Below are 21,767 nucleotides of genomic sequence, written 5' to 3'. Positions count from 1 at the left end.
TCTACAAGGATCCCCGTTTGTTAAGAAGTGAGTAGGGAGACCACTTCCTATCGCCAGGAAGATGGAGGACTCTCAGTTACTTTTCCAGCACCATGTCTGTCTGCACAGCGCCACGTCCCGCCATGATGATAATGGGCTGAACCTCTGAACTATAATCAAGCCACCCCAATTAACTATTTTAATTAATTTATTTTTTAATTATTTTATTTATAAGAGTTGCTGTGGTCATGATGTCTCTTCACAGCAAAGAAACCATAACTAAGACAGAAGTTGGTACCAAGGACTGGGGTACTGTTGTGTTTGAAATGACCATGTTTTTGTTTGGAGGAATTTGAACTTTGGTGTTAAGTTTTTTCGGCTGACAAGCCTCTCTGCCAACACAATAATTCAAATCAGGCCAAATCAAACCAAATTAGAAAAAGCCCAGGTTTAATGGATGCCAGTGCTCCCAGGTGGCCCTTCAGGACAACACGAATTGGGGGGGGGGGGGACCAGAAAGACCTCGTGTTTGTTATCTGGGGGCAGTTTAAATAGCCTGTGGGAGCCGGGCGGTGGTGGCGCACGCCTTTAATCCCAGCACTTGGGAGGCAGAGGCAGGTGGATCTCTGTGAGTTCGAGACCAGCCTGGTCTACAGAGCTAGTTCCAGGACAGGCTCCAAAGCCACAGAGAAACCCTGTCTCGAAAAAAACCAAAAAAAAAAAAAAAAAAAAAAAAAAAAATAGCCTGTGGGAGTGGTCCTCACCCTCTCTGGGGAGGGGTCACTGTTTGGCCGGCTTTCTCAGAGGTGGAGTTTGAACTGAGGCGACTCCCAGGGGAGGAGGCTTGAGATGGAACTTTCCACCCAACATTACAAAATGAATGCCAGGAGCTGGGGTGAAGCCCCCGCCAAACATTTGGTGACAGTTGAAAGCTTCAAGTGCTGCTTACCAGGCCATACCAGGAGAAGCGTGGAGGACGGTGGAGATGAGAGTGATTTGAGCTATGGGGGTTGGCTCAAGAGGGTTCAGAGGAGAAGAATTTTAGTGTGTTGCCTAGAAATCATTCCTGTGATACTTTGGTGAAGAATGTGTCTGCTTTTTCCCCTTGTCTGTCTGAGGTTAAAGGGAGGAGTTTTGGATTAATTCTGTTGGCAAATCTCAAAACAGCCTAGTATAGACTCTTTCGTGTGTTTATTAGTAGTAATACTGATGAAGATTTATAATGAAAAGGAACAAACTGAGCAAATAAAAATATAAAATGCACCTGGCAGTGGTGGCACACACCTTTAATCCCAATATTCGGGAGGTAGAAGCAGGCAGATCTCTGTGAGTTTGAGACCAATCTGGTCTACATAGTTCCAGGACAACCAGGGCTGTTACACAAAGAAACCCTGTCTCGAAAAACCAAAAGGTAGGAAAATATATTTCTATATATATAATCACAGATTGAGGGGAGAAACAGGGCACCAGGAAGTGGAATAAAAGCTAAATCCTGTGTTCAAGGAGATAAACAGACTAAGAAATGAATTAAAAGAAGTGGTGACCTCAGGACAAGATCCCATCCAGCTAAATTCCCAACTTGTGAAAAGGTAATGAATAACAATTTAGAGCCAGGTGATGGTGCACACTTTTAATCCCAGCACTCAGGAGGCAGAGGCTGGTGGATGTCTGTGAGTTCAAGACCAGCCTGGTCTACTGAGCAAGTTTCTAGACAGTGAAGGAAATTATCAAAAACAGAAAGGTGGTGAAGATGTAATTGAAAAGGAGACCACATTCCAGTTTCAGCAAGCAGCAGAACTTGGCAACTTTGCCCACATGGTTCTGGCTGTAGAGTCAAGGACAGAAAAAAGGGGTCATGGAATTGTCTCTGTGCCCAAGGAAAGCCGCTGAGGCAAGCATGTGTCAGTGGTGTCCCTGAACGGAAGCCCAGAGAGGCCATTTCATGAAGCTGTAAAGTTGAAACCTGGGTTGCCTTGGAGACCCCAAGATGCTGGAGATGCCAAGGCAGTGGGATACCTGCCAGAGAGAGCTGCTAACTGCTAACAGCCCAAGAGAAAGAAGTGTGCTGCCGTCAACAAGGGTGAAAGGTGTTGGGGATCTAAAGAGCATTTGACATCAGACATGGAAATGCAGAGTGTGGAATTTGTCCAGCTGGTCCTAGGTCTTTCTTTGATCCAGTGTTTCCTCCCTCTGCTCCCTTACCCTTTGTTTTGGAAAGGGAATGTATATCTGTGCCATTATATGTGGGAAGCATGTGGAAAAAGAAGAAGTAAGGCGGTTTGGGCCACTGACAACATGCCAGACACCAGCTTGCAAAAAGACTTTCTTCAGCCATGAGTCAGCCTTGGGTCAGGGCTGGTCAGGTATCTCTTTCACAATGAAGAATGAGTTTGGAGAAGTGGAGTAACTTTTCCAAGTGTCAAACTCACCTGTTTCCAAACCTCTGCTGTGCAAAACTCCCCAAGCCAGGGTAAGCTTTTATTTCAGAAAATAATACCAGCTCAACCTTCTTCTTTAATGGCTTTGTAACTCATAGACATTCTTCTCTCAGACCCAATCTTCATTTCTCCCCCAGTCTTTATCTTAATACAGTTAATTTCCAATTTTCCTTTTAAACCCCTGTCCTCCTAGACAGGTGTGAGCCCTTTCTCTCTTTAGTTGTGTAAGTAGTTGGCTTCTGAATTCACTTGCATTTCTTCTGGCTGCCCATTCTAAATCCTTAGACTATGTTCTAGCAAATTACACCTTATAAATTAAATGGCATGCACAATTATTGCATTTTGCACAATTATTGCATTTTGCACATACCTATTTTGATATTTTAATTTCCATTTAAGGCATCTGCTTGCAGATCAGAAAATGAGGACACATGATTGTGTGATGCTCTGAAATACTTTTAAACTGCAAAATCAACTGACCAAACCAAAAAAATCTATAGGTCACTGTGTGAAAACCGCTATGCCAATTTCCAGAACAAATTAGTCCAATGGCTGCCCTCTGAGACTTTAGAACTGGATGAGGCCATATACTTTTCTCCACAATAACACTGAGGTCACCATGGTGAAGAAGAGCAAGGTACTGAAGTCAGCCACGAAGCTGCATGGTTCCATTCTGGGGCCAGGGGTACTCACCAAAACACATGCTCTTTTGATGAGAAGCCATGAACACGTATTTGGGACTAATTTGGAGCTAGACATTTGTTGGGCATCTCTGAAGCTCTAGCTACTTTGCCACTTAAAGGAGGACTCTCACGCAGGTTTAAGGAGAGCTTGAACCAACAGTGGGAAATTAGAATTTGTGGCAATCCAGTCCCTCAGAACCACCCAAAGCAGACGGAGTTTCATCTGCATGTGCCCCATGATTATAGGAACCGAGAGTCTCCAAAAGCATTCCTTGTGTTTTGTACACCAAGCACACCAAGATCACTAAGTCAGGAAGTCATGTGGAGACCTATCCCTCTACTCAAAGCAAAGCAAGTTAATTCCGTGTGCCCTCAGACATCCTTGGATCTGATGACCAAGGTTTGTCTCTCAGATCCACTGCACACCTGGACCAACAGAGCTCTCGGGGCCTGACTGTGGAGCCAAGGCCAGAACACAGTTCACAGACAGGCTATCTAGGCCTAGAGTGATGACCTCTTCCAAAATCCCATCTGTCCCGTTAGGAAATTACCACAAGAAGTCAAGGAGGGCCCTTTAGCAATCCCATTGCTTGGAACCATGAGGGACACCTGCTTCTGGATTTCTCCCACTGTTTCTCTTCACTGCCTAAGAAATTTACCCATGTACAGCAGGAAGTGTCACACTAATAAAATGCAACCATATTCTGCAGCAGAGAATCAGAGTGTTCAGATCCCTACCAAGTTCCATGAGTCTTGAAGGTCCTAACAGGCAAGGTTGTAGTATAGATGTCTCCTCTAGAGTCAGTGACGGGCTGGATACTGCTTTCCTAGGGCACGTGTGGCTATGCCAGGTATGAGGACACACACAGCAGAACAGAGGGAGTCAGCTGCCAGCTGCTGGTTTGTTCCTGGAAGGTGCCTCCGGCAACCATGTGATAGCCAACTATCAGCCTTCCTAGTTCAGATCATTTCGCACAAATGCCTCCGGATGCAAAAAATCCCAAACAGCAGGTTCTACCTGAGTGTGACAGGCGCCCTACAGAATATATAAGTCAGTCTAGCACTTGGAACTTCAGCCAGGGAATGCCCTTTGTTTTGTTTTGTTTTGTTTTTCAAGACAGGGTTTCTCTGTAGCTTTGGAGCCTGTCCTGGAACTAGCTCTTGTAGACCAGGCTGACCTTGATCTCACAGAGATTCACCTGCCTCTGCCTCCCAAGTGCTGGGTTTAAAGGCATGCGCCACCACCACCCGGCTAGGAATGCCCATTTCTAAGAGTCTCTAGTCCAAAGTCATGTTTGGATAGAGGGTAAGACTGAACAACATACTTACTTTACACACCATTCGCAATGTGTAACCCTGTCTAACTGTATGTCTATGTTCCAGGTAAGCTGTACTGGGCTGTCCTTTTCCAATCAGGTTGTAGATAGCTGTTGGGATTCCCACCAGACTGAAGGTGGGCTGCGTGTATGCTGTTGGCATGTGGGAGGTGCTCCAATGGAGAGTTCCTAAGCCAGAATTCTTTGGATCACAGAGAAGACTGGAAGGAAGGTTCCTCATCCTGGGGGAGAATGGAAAAAAACCCCAGGAATTTAGGGAAATTGAAATGCCAATTTTCTTCTTCTGTGTGCAGGAAATTATCATAGTCTGGAAGATTGCTTACACTAGGAAAGACTCACCAGGACTTCAGGCCTTGAAGCGTCTCAGATGGAGTCCTGGGCAGAAGAGAAGGCCCCAGAGACAAGTTCATTGGCACCTGCTTGGTACCCTGGACAGCAGAGGCACTGAAGGGAGAAGAGAGAAAAGGGCTAGAGAAACAAAGGGAGGGACGGAAGTGTGACCCTATCAGTCAACTGGAGATGCTCTCCAGCCCTGCACACAGTAGACAGTCTCTTCCACCCGGGACGAGCATGCATCTGGGCCTCACTCTGCACTTGCCAGACTAGTTAGCAGTTGTTCAAATTTCTTGACCTCTTTGGTCTCTTCATAAGCAAAACAGACATCAGAATCCCTTCTCACACAAGGTGGCTGTGATAAACATATGAGTTACAGTGCCTTAGTGTCTCGAGCAACGGTGAAAACCTACCACAAGCATAGTAGGGCTATGTCAGAATGTTCTTTAATTCTTTAGTAAAAGAATCTTCAAAGATCTTTATTCTAAAAAGGCGGTGGACAAAATTGTTGTAATAGGAGCGGCAGGGCTGCGTCCCCGGCACCCGGCCGCCCGCATGGCTAGCTTATGCCCCGAAATAATTACACGGAAACTGTATTCTTTTAATCACTGCCTGGCCCATTAGTTCCGGCCTCTTATTGGCTAGCTCTTACATATTGATCTAACCCATTTCTAATATTCTGTGTAGTACCAACGAGTTGGCTTACCAGGGAAGATCTTAACCTGCGTCTGTCTGGAGTGGGAGAATCATGGCGACTCCTGACTCGGCTTCTTTCTCCCAGCATTCTGTTCTGTCTACTCCGCCTACCTAATTTTCTGTCCTATTAAAGGGGCCAAGGCAGTTTCTTTATTACTTAACCAATGAAACAACAGATAGAAAGATGACCCACCTCCATCATTTCCCCTTTTTCTGTTTAAACAAAAAATGGCTTTCACTTTAACATAGTAAGATTACATATAACAAAATAGTTATCAAGCAAGAATTACAGTTACAATATTTATATCTATTTTATCTCTTATCATAACTAAGGAAAACTATAACTATCTATCCATTCTTCAACTCCATCAAAGACTCCAGAAGGATATAATATTACCTAAGTAAACAAGAAATCCAAAACTCTAGAAATGACAGAGACATCTTGCTGCCTGGACAGTCACCCAAACTTCTTTTGTACTGTTGGGGCATCCATCTTCAGCCTTCAGGCCCATAGTATCCAGCAGACATTTTCATCAAGCAGGAAATTCCAAAGACAGTTCAGTCACTTTTTGCTGTGTCCTACAGAATGTCTCACAGACTCTTTTATGAGTCAGGAACCCCGAAAAACCATCTCACCTTTAGGCAAGTTCAGCAGTCCTCTTTCTGCGGGTTCTCTGTGTCCAGTTTATGCAACAGTCCAGGCAAGAGCAGTTTCTTGCCCAAATGGCTATCAAACTCCATAAGGAGCCTCTTCGATGCCCATCTTCCTCTTGAAGTAGCTTGGTGCTGCCATGAGCAGACGTGTCTCATTGTCATGAAAAACCCTAAGTTATTAAAACATTTAAAATGCCATATTCTGTAGTCTTTGAAAGATATGAAGAATGCCTATCCAACTGAAATATATCTCTATATATCTAGAAAATCTAACATGACTACAAATTTGACTATTATTGATGATTATCCATTAACAACCTATATTTCCTAATTATACATTACATTTTTAGATGAACTACATAATCACAATACCTTAATCAAGATCAGAAATACATATACATATAACAAAATTGACCTTAAAATCCATACCAATGTAAATTATTCATATCTATATCATATCCCCCTTTAAATGTAAAAGAACATTTATAAACAATATTTGGGAACATGGGCGCAGTTTTTTCTCTCCAAACTGCTTCCTGCTGTATGGGGGCGCTGTTATTCAGGTCTTTTATGGGATAACCTGTGTGCCAGGGTCATCTCAGTTGGCAGTTGAGTGAAGTAATTTTTTGAGGGTGTTCACAGTAACCTTTCAGGAGGGCGTGGTCTATCATACCATATTGGGATAGAAGAAATCCACAGAGTCTCATCCTCTGTGAAAACAAAAGAAGACCCTCTCCAAAGCATCATATCCTTAGACCCATATTCTGAAATCATAATACCCTTATATCCATTCTGGTTTAGCTTGGCAGCCCATATAATGAAATGTCTCTCTGCACTTAGCTCCTTTACAGTCAAAAATTTTAAAGAAAACACAATAATACAAAGAATCCAGACTCTCTGTGAATTTTCCATTTTTACGTGGCTTATTTTTCTTTATTTCTTTTAATCTATAACTATCTGTACTCTGTCTCTTTAAAGACTTTACCCTTTTTTAAGACATTAACTTTATTTTTTATATATATATATATATATTTCTCTCAAGCCTACGTACATTCATCCAACAGTGTCTGAATCAGTTCCATTGTGAATCTGTAATGTTTTTACTATCCAGGAGCATTTCTTAAAATGTTAAGCACTTCTTAAAAACTTAAGTTGCACCATGTAGGGGTAATACGGTACTGCCTGTGTCCTGCCCAGCTGAAACCTTAACTGTGCTGTTATTATGGTAATTACGGTAGTTCCTGCCTGAGACCAACACAGTTCAGCATGGCGGAGCTGAGCTGCTCCTGCCTCAGAGCCATTTGGTGCCCCTGAGCCACACACAGTTCCAGGCACACAGCAGTCCACATTGCCATCAAGCAAGCCTTAGCACTTTACTCCAAATGCCCCGTTCAAAGACTCTGTCTCCAGCAGGAGCCAGACAGAGATCGCGATGGCGACACAGCCCAGAAAGCCGGCATTTTAAAACAGCCAGTTTTTTTCCTGTTGCTGAGTCAGGACAATTTCTTTGCCGCACGCAACCAACAAACAGCAAAAAGCTTTCTTAAATTCTCTCTCTCTCCTTTTTAAGCCCTCTCAGGTTTTACGTGGAGTTCATTATCACGCTGGGCGCCACTCTGTTGTAATAGGAGCTGCGGGGCTGCGTCCCCGGCACCCGGCCGCCCGCATGGCTAGCTTATGCCCCGAAATAATTACACGGAAACTGTATTCTTTTAATCACTGCCTGGCCCATTAGTTCCGGCCTCTTATTGGCTAGCTCTTACATATTGATCTAACCCATTTCTAATATTCTGTGTAGTACCAACGAGTTGGCTTACCAGGGAAGATCTTAACCTGCGTCTGTCTGGAGTGGGAGAATCATGGCGACTCCTGACTCGGCTTCTTTCTCCCAGCATTCTGTTCTGTCTACTCCGCCTACCTAATTTTCTGTCCTATTAAAGGGGCCAAGGCAGTTTCTTTATTACTTAACCAATGAAACAACAGATAGAAAGATGACCCACCTGCATCACAAAATATTCAAAAGTATGTGAAAACAAGAAGCAGATGCTCAGATTTTTTAAGCGAGTCACTGAGCTTTGAACAAGGTGATGGCCATGGTAGTTCGGGGTTTACCATCTTGATCAAGATGCAAACCACCCTGCCCTGTCCAGCAGATAGCAAATCATCCCTGTTTATGGCTGAAACTTTGCAATCAGACATACCTCACAGAACCCTTTCCTCAAGTACCAAAGGACGACGAGGAACAAGACCCACTTTCTTCCAGACAGATGACGGCAGGAAATAAGCGGCCGCCATTTGTCTTTTCTCGGGTAGAAATTATTTTTTTCCTTCGCATCACTGTGCAGCTGGAACTCAAGGAACACTGGTAGCTTGCCTAGCCTTCTTTACCACTTGAATTTGGAGGCCAGCAGATGGGATGAGGTCTGAACCCAGCCAAAATGGTTCATTTCCCAAGTGGAATATGTGTAGAGGTGCCCGACTAGAGTAAGCTCTTGTGTTCAGCTGCTGGGGACTAGCTTCCCGATTCCAGACCCTCTCTAGACCCTTCTACACCACTATTACAATCAGAGGGATCTTGGCCGAACTGGGCCTTGGGTCGAGAACCTGGATAGACAGGAAAATTGCAGACCCCGGAAATCTCAGTGGCCGGATCTGCCTCAATCGGTGAGCCAAGGTCTCCTCTGTGGTTCAAGTGTTGCATGAGGTTTCCTGCCAAGCCACTTTTTCTCAACCTCCCACTACCTTGTTTTTCTTCTGCAAATGAGGAAACAGGAGGTCAAATCACCGTGCTCTGGGCCACAGGCCCTACCTGACTCTATGATGGGTTCTGTTATGATAATCCCAGCCCACTCCTTCATGGAGCATCAGGGGCCTGTTTCCCTTACTTCATCTTTCCCTGTCCAACCATGAGTTTGGAATCAGTTGCTGGTAGCTTTGTGTTCATCTAATTCTTCCTAATAAGTGCCCATTCACAGGGCAATCTGGACCACCTTCCCAATGCTTCAACTAGGTGTGCTCAGAGAAAGCTAACTCACTAAATTTCAGCTAAGGGCAAGCATTACATGTCCTCAGATATCTAGTGGCTGCAAGTCCAAAAGGGAATTTCAAGAGGAATCCAAAACACTGAGACAAGTCCTCCCACCCCATCACACACACACACACACACAAACACACACACACACACATACACATACACACACACCACAACCACCACCACCTCCACCACCCGAGTAGATAGGCTGTGTTCTTCTGTGTATTCCAGAGCTGTTCTCCATACATCAACTCTCTCAGTACTAAGTGGGACCTGGGATGTGTCTTGGTGAACCCAGAACCTCTCCAATCTTTTCCCTGGGCCACTTTGTCACTAGCTACTCACTTTTGAATTATGCATGAGAAAAACATAGAGCATGATAAGAGGAGTCCATCTCCAGATTGGCTTATCCTTGTCTCTGCATTACCCTGCTCCTGCCTGAGAGGACGGTGAAAGGATATATCCATTCATAAAACTGCACAGTGTCCTCACTGCTCTGCCTGAGGAGGACGGTGAAAGGATATATCCATTCAGAAAACTGAAGAAAGCACTTTACTCCATACCTCTCAATTCCCTGTTAGCTTTTAGGGAGGGAGCAGAGAGAAGGTTGGAGAGAAAGGCATGGATTCTAATTGACTCCTCCTTTGTGCAAGAGAATTTATTAATGCCAACAGTATAGAGGGGATCTGAAGAAAAATCTTAACTCCTCACCCCACCAAACAAAGCAAGGTGTCTTCTTTTAAGGTTCTTAAGAGAAGGAGGAAGTAGGGAGAGAGCAGGTGCTATGCTACAAGGAAACAGGTGAAGTCCCTTGTGTGACAAATCAGATGGAAGGAGCCTGTTCACCCGGTGATTGGGCAGCAGCAAGTGCCTAGACCATCCAGGGCACATCTGGGAATAAGTGGTCCCAGAGCACTGGGCATGGTTAATGCGGCACGCGGGGTGTGCAGGACTGGGCAATGCCCGACAGTGAGGCATGGCCGCAGTCCAGCTGCCTCTGACCCGGGCTGCAGAGAGGCCGGCTGTGTTCCTGTCAGCCCCTCTGTTTAGGGTCTAGCTATCTGGAAGGCCTGCTTCTTTACCTGTGTGACGTGGCCTGCCCACTTCCTCCTCTGTGGCCACACTCCCGTACCTATGGAGTCCAAGCCTTTGCTCTTAGCAGACTGGCTGCCCAGTATCTGCACAGATATGCTGCTGATAAAGAACTGAAAGACCCTCGGGGAGGACCTTCCCTCAGGAGGAGACCCCTGAACCCAAGGAACAGTCCGAGACCACTGGCTGTAAATAGCAAGAGGTTTATTGGGTGTACACAGGTACCTGCAGGCGGCAAAGTCTTTCGGAGGACTTGCACGCCCTGCAGTCTGGGAGAAGGTCTTTTTATAGGAAAAGGGCAGCAGAGGCAGGCATATAGAAGCAGATGGATGGTTACAGGGATCCCATTGGTCAGTTCGAATGAGGCGATGGGTTCACTTGGGGACAAGCTCCTCGGGCACATGTAGATCTGATAATAGCTGACTTGGCTCTATCTAGGGCACATGTAGTTTTTCCCAGAACTTTTTGTTCCCCTCCTAGGCCTGATGTATCCTGTTTGGCAACCTAGGAGTACCGACTTTACCTTGAACTTACACTTACACTGTGTGAAAGCCTTGCAAAATGGCATAACAGCAGCTACGCTGGGGTCTTTCAGAACAGGGTAAACAGGAAGGTGGCACAGGTCCCTCTCCATTTGCATCTTGTGTCTACTACAAACAGAGAGTCATCCTACTGGCAGCTAGTTAGGTACCTAACAGTACTTTACCTGCCTTTAGGGAACAGCACGTTCTTGTGAATTCCTGTGTGATTAGTCCCTCCTCTCCTACTACTGGGCATGAAACACATCCACGTTTTCCAAAGAACCCTCACCTGGTCATCTCAGGGTCAGCTCCTTTCTTCAGCTCCGCTCAGGAACCCAGGGTATAATGACAATCTGAGCAGGGTAAAGGCCCAAGAACGGTCCCTGCTGCAATCATACAGTGGCTAGGTGGCCACATCAGGGCAGACAAACTTCAAGCTGGTATCCACCACCCAGGGATCAGGACACCTTTAGCTTCCAAAGCAAGATCAAAGGGTTGTGGGCAGCAATCGGAAACTGAGCCAACAGTTGGGAACATAGTTCTTCCCAAAGGCTCTACCCACCCATCCAAAATACAGTCCACAACAGTCCACCTTGTACAACAAAAAGCCAACAGCTAGGACTGGTGTTCTCAAGCTTGTCAAGTCTTTGACACTTGGCTAACTTCATTGTTCTGAGTGTGTGTGCCTGCATGAGCCACTGTGAGCATGTAGAGGCCAACTCTGTAGAGTCTATTCTCTCTGTCCACCTTCGCATGGCTTCTGGGGGCCAACTCATCTTCTCAGGTTTGGTACAGATCCCGTCTTTGACACATTTGAGAATTATGTCACCAACCCTACTTCAGGAGACTACACCATAACCACTAGCTACGTCACCAACCCTACTTCAGGAGACTACACCATAACCACTGGCTACGTCACCAACCCTACTTCAGGAGACTACACCCATAACCACTGGCTACGCCACCAACCCTACTTCAGGGGTACATACCATAAACAATGGCTATGTCACCAACCCTAGTTTGATGATTCTAGTAACAGTTCTCTATCTTCCCTATCACTAACACACAAGCAAGGACAACAGAAAGTTTCCCAAGCCACAGATCAGAAATCCAGTCCAAGGGCTCAACTGGTAAAATGCATGGTGCTCAAGCCTAAGAGCCTGAATCTAATCCCTGGACTCATGTAAAGGTGGAGGGGGAGAGAACTGATCCACCATGTTGGCCTCTGACCCTCGTGTATGTTACCACACACACACACAAATAATAATAATAATAATAATAACTGCGGGGCGGTGGTGGCGCACACCTTTAATCCCAGCACTTGGGAGGCAGAGGCAGGCGGATCTCTGTGAGTTCGAGACCAGCCTGGTCTACAAGAGCTAGTTCCAGGACAGGCTCCAAAACCACAGAAAAACCCTGTCTCCAAAAACCAAAAATAATAATAATAACTATTAATAAATAATAGTTATTATTATTATTATTATTATTATTATTATTATTATTATTATTATTATTATTTTAGTCTTTCCTGTACCTTTGTAACCCTCAGGCTTGGCCCTGGTCACACGTCCCGTGTACCAGCCCAGTCTGGTCAGCTTACCTGGCATTAACCTGCCTTCACCACCTCTAGGCCTTAAGTAGGGTACTCACTCTTTGCTCAAGCACAGTCTGGTGAGATCCTCAAATGCTAGGTTTTCTGCACCCTCCCTAATCCCAAAATGTATTCCAGGTCTCACATTCTGTACATCAGCCTGGTTTCGTCAGTCCCACCGGCTTTGTTCCAGGCCTTGCTTCAGCTCTGCCCTAGTCTTGAGGAAGCAATCTCTGAAGTGAAAGAGAAGCCATGGAGTGATGGAGAGTCTTTACCAGCTGTGTATCGGGTAGTGGGTTGATACACAGAATATCAAAGAATTAAGAAAACAAAAATCCAGGTTTCTTTAAAAAAAAAATGGACTATGGATTGAAACGAATCATTCTCAAAAGAAAAAATTAAAATGGCTAAGAAATATCTCAAAAAGTGTTCAGCTGGGTAGTGGGGGTGCATTCCTTTAACCCTAGCGCTTGGGAGACAGACCTCTGCCTCCGTTGTTACCTTCAGGTTCCTGCCTTGAGTTCCTGCCCTGACTTCCCTACATGAGGGACTACAGGTTGTACTCTAAAATAAACTCTTTGCTCCCTGAGTTGCTTTTGCTCGTTATGTTTTATCACTACAATAAAAGCATAAACAAAACAGAAATTGGTGCCAGGTCATGGAGTGTTGCTCTGACAGATCTGGCCATGTTTTGGAAAGCACTGAAGAAGGACTTTGAAATTTGGAGCTAGGAACACCCCTGAGTGTCCAGAGTTCAGAGAGCTGTTGTGGGAACTGGGAAGTTAGTGCTGATGGTGGTGCAGAGGACAGAGGAAGTGTTGAGGCACTTAAACACTCCCCTGGGACCATTCAATAGTGTGAATTAAGAACCCCTAAAGTGAAACCTTTGCTTTGGTTAGAAGTCAGCTGTGATTAAGAGAAGACCAGCATCATCACTGAAGTGAAATCTTCTGGGAAGTGTTTTCTCAGGGTCAGCACACAAACTGGTCCAGAGGGGCCAAGGCTATACCCTATGCAGGCACCAAACTTGGTAATATGTAAGAATTTTTCAGGTGGTATTGGTTTTGAAGGCATGAAGAGAACATGAAGAGCAGCCAAGACCTGATGCTGTGACAGGCCAGGGAAGGTCATGAAGAGCATTAAGACTTGACGCTGTGAGAAGCCAGGGAAGGTCATGAAGAGCAGCCAAGACCTGATGCTGTGAGAAGCCAGGGAAGGTCATGAAGAGCACTAAGACCTGACGCTGTGAGAAGCCAGGGAAGGTCATGAAGAGCCCTAAGACTTGACCTTGTGAGAAGCCAAAGAAGGTCATTGGTGAATTATGCAGCCTCAGTTGAAGTAGAGACTCCAGGACTAAAGGGGTCAGAGATAGAAGATGAGACTTGGCACCATGTGGCAGGGTCATAGTCCCTGAGGAGAACTAAGAAAGGGACACTGTTGAAGAAACAGCCTCGCTGCAATAGAGACCCCAGCATTTTAGAGATGCTGACACTATGGGACAACCACCAAGGACAGCAGCAGCCGGGGAGCCAGGCTGAGCCTAGGAGATGAGCTTTGTGTGCTACTGTGGGCAGAGCCAGGGGAGTAACTCAGGCCCTGTGGAGCCCAGGGGGCTGTGAGTGACTCTCAAACAGTAAGCAGTGATTCTTTACACTGCTGGATTTGGGGTTTGCTCTGATTTGATTTCAACCATGCCTTAGGTCTTCCTTCTTAAAGTAATAAAGTGTTTAACTTACTTTCTGATTTTATAGGGACTCCCAGTTAAAAGCCTTTGGAATTTTAAAGAGACTTTGAATATTTTAGAGTGGATTTGAACACTGAAAAAGACTTTGGATGATTTAAAGAGACTAAACTCATAAGACTATAGGCTTTTAAAGTTATTTATGATTTATATTGTGATATCCATATTAATATGCGATCGTGGGGATAAAAGGAAAGAAATGGTTTAACAGTTACATGTCTGTGTGTCGACCTGACAAGGTGTCAGTTGTACTGGCTAGTTTCATGTCAATTTAACACAAGTTAGAGTGATTTGAGAAGAAGAACCCACAATTGAGGAAATTTTCCCACGATATTGGTTTGTAGGCCTTTTCTTGATTGACAGTTGATATGGAAAGGCTGAGCCCAGTGTACACAGTGCCACTCCTGGGCTGGTGGCCCTAGATGGTCTAAAGAAGACTGAGCAAGCCACAAGAAACAAGCTAGTAAGCAGCCCTCCCCCATGGCCTCTGTATTAGTTTCTACTACTAGATGTTTACCCTGACGTCTCTCGGGGATGGACTTTTACCTGGAAGTATGAACAAAATAAATACTTTCCTCCCCAACTTGCTTTTGTTCATGGTGTTTCATCACAGCACTAGAAGCCCTAACTAAGATTCCTCCTTTAGTTATTGGACCATGGGAGTTCAAGCTAATCCCACAGACAGCCACTGTTGCCCTTGGCTGTCTCCCAGAATTTGAAGGCAAATCCTTACTGCCGGAAACACCAAACATAAGATTTGGGGCAATTGACCTGAACTTGAACCAGAAGCCTCCTCTCTGAAAACTAGTTTCCATTGTACAGGAAGGGATGATGGCTGCTAGCAAGGACCATATGTGAGGCCCGTGGACCAACATGGACTAGCATGACAAGATATCTCCAAAGGTGCGATAGTGGCCCTTAGTATCGGGGCAGTAACCAACAACCATCTACTGACCCACTTAATAGGAGGAAAATCATGCCTATATCACAATCCTAGCCATCTACCTGTGGTTCTTGGACCCTAGAGGAGAGCATACAGCTGCCATTTTCCTAAACCAAAATTATTTTATATATATTTTTATAATTTATATATAATTTAATTAATTCTAGATAGTTACCCTTATACCCAGAGGTAAGTGCAGCTCTCACCCCTCATTAAAGAAGCGGGAAGCACTACAGAAGCCGTACCCCGTCAAATGCATACAGAGAATAACTGAGGTTGGGTGCCCAGCAACAACGTCACAGCAGAGGGTTCAGAAACACTGTGGTGAGCCAGAGGGCGAGAGTATCTGTTGTGAGATTGTGTCTTCTGCACAGGACAGGAAAGCTGTTCCCTGAAATCTCAACAATGACTGCCTAAACAAAACCTGGACACTCTGACACTAACTGGCATGGCAATGTGAGCAGGAGAACAGAGTTCTGCCCCTAGATGAAGAACTACAGGCAACTAATCACTGCTGGGAGGGAAAACCAGTCTTTACCAAGAATGAGCCTGCTAACTGGTTACGAATACCAAGTGGTCACCCCTACAAACAACACTAGATTAAGAGGTTTTATTTAAATGCTTAGTCATATATGTATTTAACGAGTATAATTAAGGAAAAAGAGGCCATGAATTTGAGAGGGAGTTGAGAGGGAGTATGGGGATGACATGGGAGAGGTAGACAAGGAGAGAAGGAAGAAGGAATGATGTAATTACAGAACACATATGAAGTTTAAATTTTTATTTAAAAAACAAAAATAAATTTTTGAATTAAAAAATTAACCCAGTTCAATGGCTAAGCTCTGGTTAAAGGTCTCTGGCTTTCTCGTTTTATCAGGCCCTAGCATAATCCACAGATGTAGTGATGGGGAGTTAGCCAGTGCACAGATGACCAGACCCCAGCAAAATCCACAGATGTAGTGGTGGGGAGTTAGTCAGTGTTCAGATGGCCAGAACTGTCCTTTGAGCTTTAGAAATACATTGACCTACTTACTCATTTCTATATCTTTAATTGAGGTTGGGATGTGCTACCAGATGGGACTCTACTAGTGCTTAAGGTCTGACTAAAGACCATCCACCTGCCACAGAAAATCAGTCCTCTCCCTTCTCCCTCCCTCCCTCCCTCCCTCCCTCCCTCCCTCCCTTCCTCCTTCCCTGCCTTCCTGCCTTCCCCTTCCCTCTCTTCTCTGCTCCTCCTCCACTCCCAAACATACACCCTTCATATCTATCCCACTAATTTCCAAAAGGTCACATCTAAGACATTTAACTAGAAACTAAGCTATGTCCCACAGTCTCCTAGCATCCCTCTGTTTCCAAATCTCCCATTTAGAACCAACCAGCAAAACTATCAGGTCTAAGTCATAGACTTTAAAAAAAATTTTAAATCCTAGAACCAGTGGCTCAAACTTCAGAGGTCAAAAGAGACTCATAACAGTTCGGAGAATACTGGGGAGAGGCACAGTCACTGGGACAGGACTGAAGGATGGCAATCAGTAAGGACAAAAACAACGGTTTCCCCTCCCAGTCTTCCAACCCTTCCTTCACCCCCAGTAAAGGCAACAGACTCCGAGAGGCCTGAGGTATGACAACTTTATTATTCTGTAGACATGTCCAGGGGCCCAGCCCGGGGCCAGAAGCTCTGCTACTCCTTGTGGCTGTCTACATGGGCTGCTATGCCCACCTTTACCGCGAGCACCAGGAACTCCTCGAAGTTAATTGCCCTGTCCTGATTGATGTCCAACTCTTTGAACAGGGTTTCAACATTCTTCTTCTGTCAAAAGTGAGAGAGAAAGGCAGACTGTAAAGATTTTAGGGAAAACTCAGCAATGGTTATCTGGAGATGAGCACTGGCTACCATCTCTACAAAGAGACATGGAGGAGCAGTCACCCCAGCATCCTCAGAGAACCACGAGAATGCAGCACCTCCTCACCTGTATGTACTGAGGACACTCAGTAGTGACCAGTTTCTCAAAGTCGTCCTTGTAGAGGGCGTGGTTGTTCCCTTTCAGCAGGGAGTACTTGTGGTAGACTTCAACCAGGTTTTCCAAGGACTTCTCCAGGTCAGACAGCATGATAGCTGGAGATTTGCTCACCTGAAAGGAAGAGCCCCAAGGGATGAGCGCTGCAGTTACTTACGGCGGAGTTAGGACTGAGTAAATGGTCACAAGGTTGGTGAACCAAGAAGTAGCTTTGGCCTGGCCTGTGCCTCCCAGATTACTAAAGCTGGAAAATGTCTCTCTCTCTTTGATGAGAAGGGAATAGGATGGAGCAATGGAGGGGCTTCAGTACACACACACACAAATTTAGCAAATGCCCCACGAAACACTCCCTGCCCTCTTCTAGACACTGCTAGAAGGCTCTACTTCTTCCTCACCCTCATTCCCCTTCCTTCATCCTCAAGTGTCTGATCTGTGCTGCAGACTTTCCCAAGGTTCCTCGCCCTCTCAGAGGATACTCCATCCCTCACCCCTCCCTAAGGAAAGCCTGCAGTGTGAGATAGACTCCCACAGCTCTGCTCACCCGATGTCCCTGAGACAGAGCTGACGGAGGATGTGTGAAGCTAAGTGACAGCTGCTTTTATAGCAGAAAGTTTGGCCAGCTGCCCACAGCCTCGGGCTATGGAAACAACACTCTTCCCTTCCAGAGTTGCCACAGCTTCGGTTTCCCAACCGGGCCCATGTGTCAATCACTGAGCACAGTAGGCATCCGAGTCTTAGGAAGTGGGAGTGTTGCGACAGAGAAGACATTTATCAGACAGGAGTGCCCAGCAGGAAAAACCAAGATGGGACATGGCAATGAGCCCTTTTACGGGCCCCTGGCATCCCATCCCCACATTCAGACAGATTCCCAGTCTTCGCCCTCTGCTCTGTTGCCATGGCTGATCCGTTACCTTTGTGTCCGGTCTACCATCTCTGACCTGAACTGAAGGTGGTGTTCTGCGAGAGCGTGGGTGCAGAGGAGAGACAGCTTCTCAAAGTACCAAAGACGTCGAAACATTAACACTGCTCCTAGCTACTGGATTTTAGTGCAGATTGGAGTAATGCTGTGGGCTTGTGTGTGGATGGGTGGATGGAGTCTTGAGGAGGGCAGCTTTCTTCCCAAGGCTTAGACCAGTTCCTAACCTGCCATGACCCTTCATGACCATTCTGTTCTGGAAGCTAGGGATGTCCTGAGCCATGGGATATAAGTGCTAGTTTTTCTCTGCCCTGCAACCGCAGCCAAGACACTCTCGGATCACAGCAGAGACCCTTTCACCCTCTCAGAATGGTCACTGTGCTTTGGGCCTCAGAAACTTGGGATAAAGAGAGGAGTCAGCTCTAGGATGGTAAGGAAGGGTTAGAATAATTTTGGAGAGTCCATGTCTGTCTCACGCCCAAGGGAAGAAGGAGGGCCAATTTCCAGGAATTCATAGGAGCAATACCCTAGCCCCAGTAAAATGCCACTTGTATTAACTTGCTATCAGGAAGTTAGTGCACTGAACCAGCCTATGTACAGCTGAGGATGCTGCAGCCGAGAAAGTGGGGAGATCACCCAGCTTCCCAGTACAGGTGTGTCAGAGTTGCAGAACCCCTAGCATGGTCTGACAAGAACAGGGGACAGAGGGGAGAACTCGCACTCAGACACCAATCCTGTGCCACGCCAGCACCCAGGCCAGCAGAGCTGTGACAGTTGGTCTTTCCTATCAGCTCAACGGGATTCAGTAAACCACGAAAATAAATCTCTAGGCATGTCTGTGAGGGCCATAATGCGAGAGAGGGAAGTGGGCACAGGCTCCCACACCTAACCAAGAAGCTATCTGCAGTCCACACCTGCTAGCAAAGGGAAAAACCTGTTTGCTCCCATGGTATCTCAGGCTCACTTGAGAGCGGGCCCCAAGCCCAGGAGTTGGTCGACACAAAGTGATCTCCCTGGTATTTTTGCCAACTTTTTGTCTCGTTTTGCTTCATTTGGGCATTTTTGTTTGTTCCACTGGCCTTTTGCTTGTTTGTTTTTGTTTTGGGTTTTAAGTTGTTTAAGTTGTTTTGTTGTTTTGTTTGTTTGTTTGTTTTCTTCTTCTCTCATACAATACATCCTGACACAGTTCCCCCACCCTCCAGGACCCCTAGTCCTCCCCCCCCACACCGCCTCTCCCCCACATCCACTTCCCCTCCATTCCCCTTCAGAAAAAAGCAGGCCTCCCAGGGATATTAACCAAACTTGGCAGAACAAGATGCAATAAGATTAGGAACAAACCCTCATATCAAGGCTGGATGAGGCAACCCAGTAGAAGGGAAAGGGTCCTAAGAGCAGGCAAACAAGTCAGAGACACCCCTACTCCACAGTTAGGAGTTCCCCCAAAACACCAAGCTACATAGTCATAACATACATGCCAAAGACCTAGCGCAGACGCATGCAGGCTCTATGATTGTCACCTCAGTCTCTGTGAGCCACTACGAGCCCTGCATAGTTGATCCTGTGGGCCATGTTCTCCTGGTGTCATCCACCCCTCTGGCTCCTAAAATCCTTCCTCCTTCTCTTCTGCAGAGTTTCCTGAGCCCTGCTTAATATTTGGCCAAGGGTCTCTGCATCTGTTTCCATCAGCTGCTGGAGGAAGCTTCTCTAATTACAGTTGGGCTAGGCACCAATCCTATGAGTAACATAGAATATCATTAAGAATAATTTCATTGAAATTGGGATCAACCTACCCCTGGACCCAGCAATAGCACTCTTGGGAATATACCCAAGAGATGCCCTATCATATGACAAAAGCATTTGTCCAACTATGTTCATAGCAGCATTATTTGTAATAGCCAGAACCTGGAAGCAACCTAGATGTCCTTCAATAGAAGAATGGATGAAGAAAGTGTGGAATATATATACATTAGAGTACTACTCTGCGGTAAAAAACAATGACTTCTCGAATTTTGCATGCAAATGGATGGAAATAGAAAATACGATCCTGAGTGAGGTAACCCAGACCCAAAAAGAAGATCATGGGATGTACTCACTCATAATTGGTTTCTAGCCATGGATAGGGGCCACTGAGTCTATAATTTGTGATCCTAAAGAAGCTAAACAAGAGGGTAAACCCAAGGAAAAACATATAGATATCCTCCCAGCTATGGGAAATAGACAAGATTGATGGGCAAAAAATTGGAATCTTGGGGGGTGGGGTGGGATGGGGATGAGGGGTGATGGGGAGAGAAAAGTGTGAAGGAGAGGATGAGGGGAACTGGGGGAATCGGGGTGATTGGGGTTAAAGGAAGGTTGGATTGGGGAGCAGGGAAACTCATACCTTAGTTAAGGGAGCCACATAAGGGTTGGCAAGAGACTTGAACCTGGAATGGCTACCAGATGCCCAGGGCAATGTCCCCAGTTAGTTCATTGGGGCACCTGAGGATAGGGAACCTGAAATGAACCTATCCTATAATCATACTGATGAATATCTTGCATATCGCCATAGAACCTTCATCTAGCGATGGATGGAGATAGAGACAGAGACCCACACTGGAGCACCGGACTGAGCTCCCAAGGTTATAATGAGGAGCAGAAGGAGAGAGAACATGAACAAGGAAGTCAGGACCATGAGGGGTGCACCCAACCACTGAGACAGGGGGGCCGATCTATTGGGAGCTCACCAAGGCCAGCTGGACTGCTACTGAAAAAAACATGGGATAAAACCGGACTCTCTGAATGTGGTGGACAATGAGAGCTGACGAGAGGCCAAGGAGAATGGCACAGGAACTTTCATCTGGCGATGGATCGAGAGAGAGACAGAGACCCAATTTGGATCAACCATCTGAGCTCTTAAGGTCCAAATGAGGAGCAGAAGGAGGGAGAACATGAGCAAGGAAATCAGGACCACGAGGCGTGCACCCACCCACTGTGACAGTGGAACTGATCTATTGGGAGCTATCCAAGGCCAGCTGGACTGGGACTGAATAAGCATGGGTTGAAACTGGACTCTCTGAACAAGGCGGACAATGAAGGCTCATGAGAAGCCAAGGACAATGGCACTAGGTTTCGATCCTAATACATGAACTGGCTTTGTGGGAGTGTAGCCTGTTTGGATGCTCACCTTCCTGGACCTAGATAGAAGTGGGAGGACCTTGGTCTTCCTGTAGAGCAGGGAATTTGGACTGCTCTTCAGTATCGAGAGGGAGGGGGAGTGGACTAGAGGGAGGAGAAGTAGAGTGGGTATAGGGGGAGGGAAGCGGGGGGAGGGGGCAATATGTGGGAGGAGGGGGAGGGAAATGGGAAACGGGGAGCAGTTGGAAATTTTAATTAAAAAATAATAAAAAAAAGAATAATTTCATTGACTTTTTTTTTACTTTTCATCAGTTGTTGATTAAACTGGTCCTGAGTCATCCAGGTTCTTGATTCTGGCCATCTAGGCCATGTCCGACCTGGGCTCTCAAAGTGTGGGCTCAAGTTAGACCAGTCATTGTTTGGCCACTCCCACAAGCTCTGAGCCGCCACTGCCCCAGCACATTTTGCAGGCAGAGCAGGTCTATTGTTATAAGGAGGATGTTTGGTAGTTCCGACCACTCAGCAACTCAGACCGGAAATAATCACACAGAAACTGTTATTAATTAAATTACTGCTCCACCCATTAGCTCTAGCTTCTTATTGGCTAACTCTTACATATGAATTTAACCCATTTCTATTAATCTGTGTATCGTCACATGGCTGTGGCTTACCGGCTAAAG

General features: G+C 45.9%; 1 protein-coding gene across 1 annotated transcript; it reads right to left on the bottom strand.

Annotated features, from left to right (window-relative positions):
* Positions 1 to 16,653: 16,653 nt before the first annotated feature.
* On the bottom strand, positions 16,654 to 17,648 carry LOC130890078 (protein S100-A8-like). The gene is made up of 3 exons (XM_057794022.1): positions 17,599 to 17,648; positions 17,010 to 17,171; positions 16,654 to 16,849 (listed from the first exon to the last, which is right to left on the bottom strand). Exons 2-3 carry the CDS (start codon positions 17,148 to 17,150, stop codon positions 16,721 to 16,723), a joined length of 270 nt encoding a protein of 89 aa, XP_057650005.1. The 5' UTR covers positions 17,151 to 17,171; positions 17,599 to 17,648; the 3' UTR covers positions 16,654 to 16,720.
* Between the last annotated feature and the right edge of the window lie 4,119 nt (positions 17,649 to 21,767).

The sequence above is a fragment of the Chionomys nivalis genome, chromosome 18 (genome assembly GCF_950005125.1).
Source record: "Chionomys nivalis chromosome 18, mChiNiv1.1, whole genome shotgun sequence".
NCBI classification, from domain to species: Eukaryota; Metazoa; Chordata; class Mammalia; order Rodentia; family Cricetidae; genus Chionomys; species Chionomys nivalis.
The sequence above is the reverse complement of the archived record's forward strand: the minus strand, read 5'-3'. Positions and strand labels throughout refer to the sequence as shown.

Bases quoted from the DNA above. Each gene is read 5' to 3' on its own strand.
- LOC130890078 (XM_057794022.1), bottom strand. From the start codon at position 17,150: ATGCTGTCTGACCTGGAGAAGTCCTTGGAAAACCTGGTTGAAGTCTAC. The intron at 16,850-17,009 runs GTGAGGAGGTGC...CACTTTTGACAG, and splicing joins AGTGTCCTCAGTACATACAG to AAGAAGAATGTTGAAACCCT.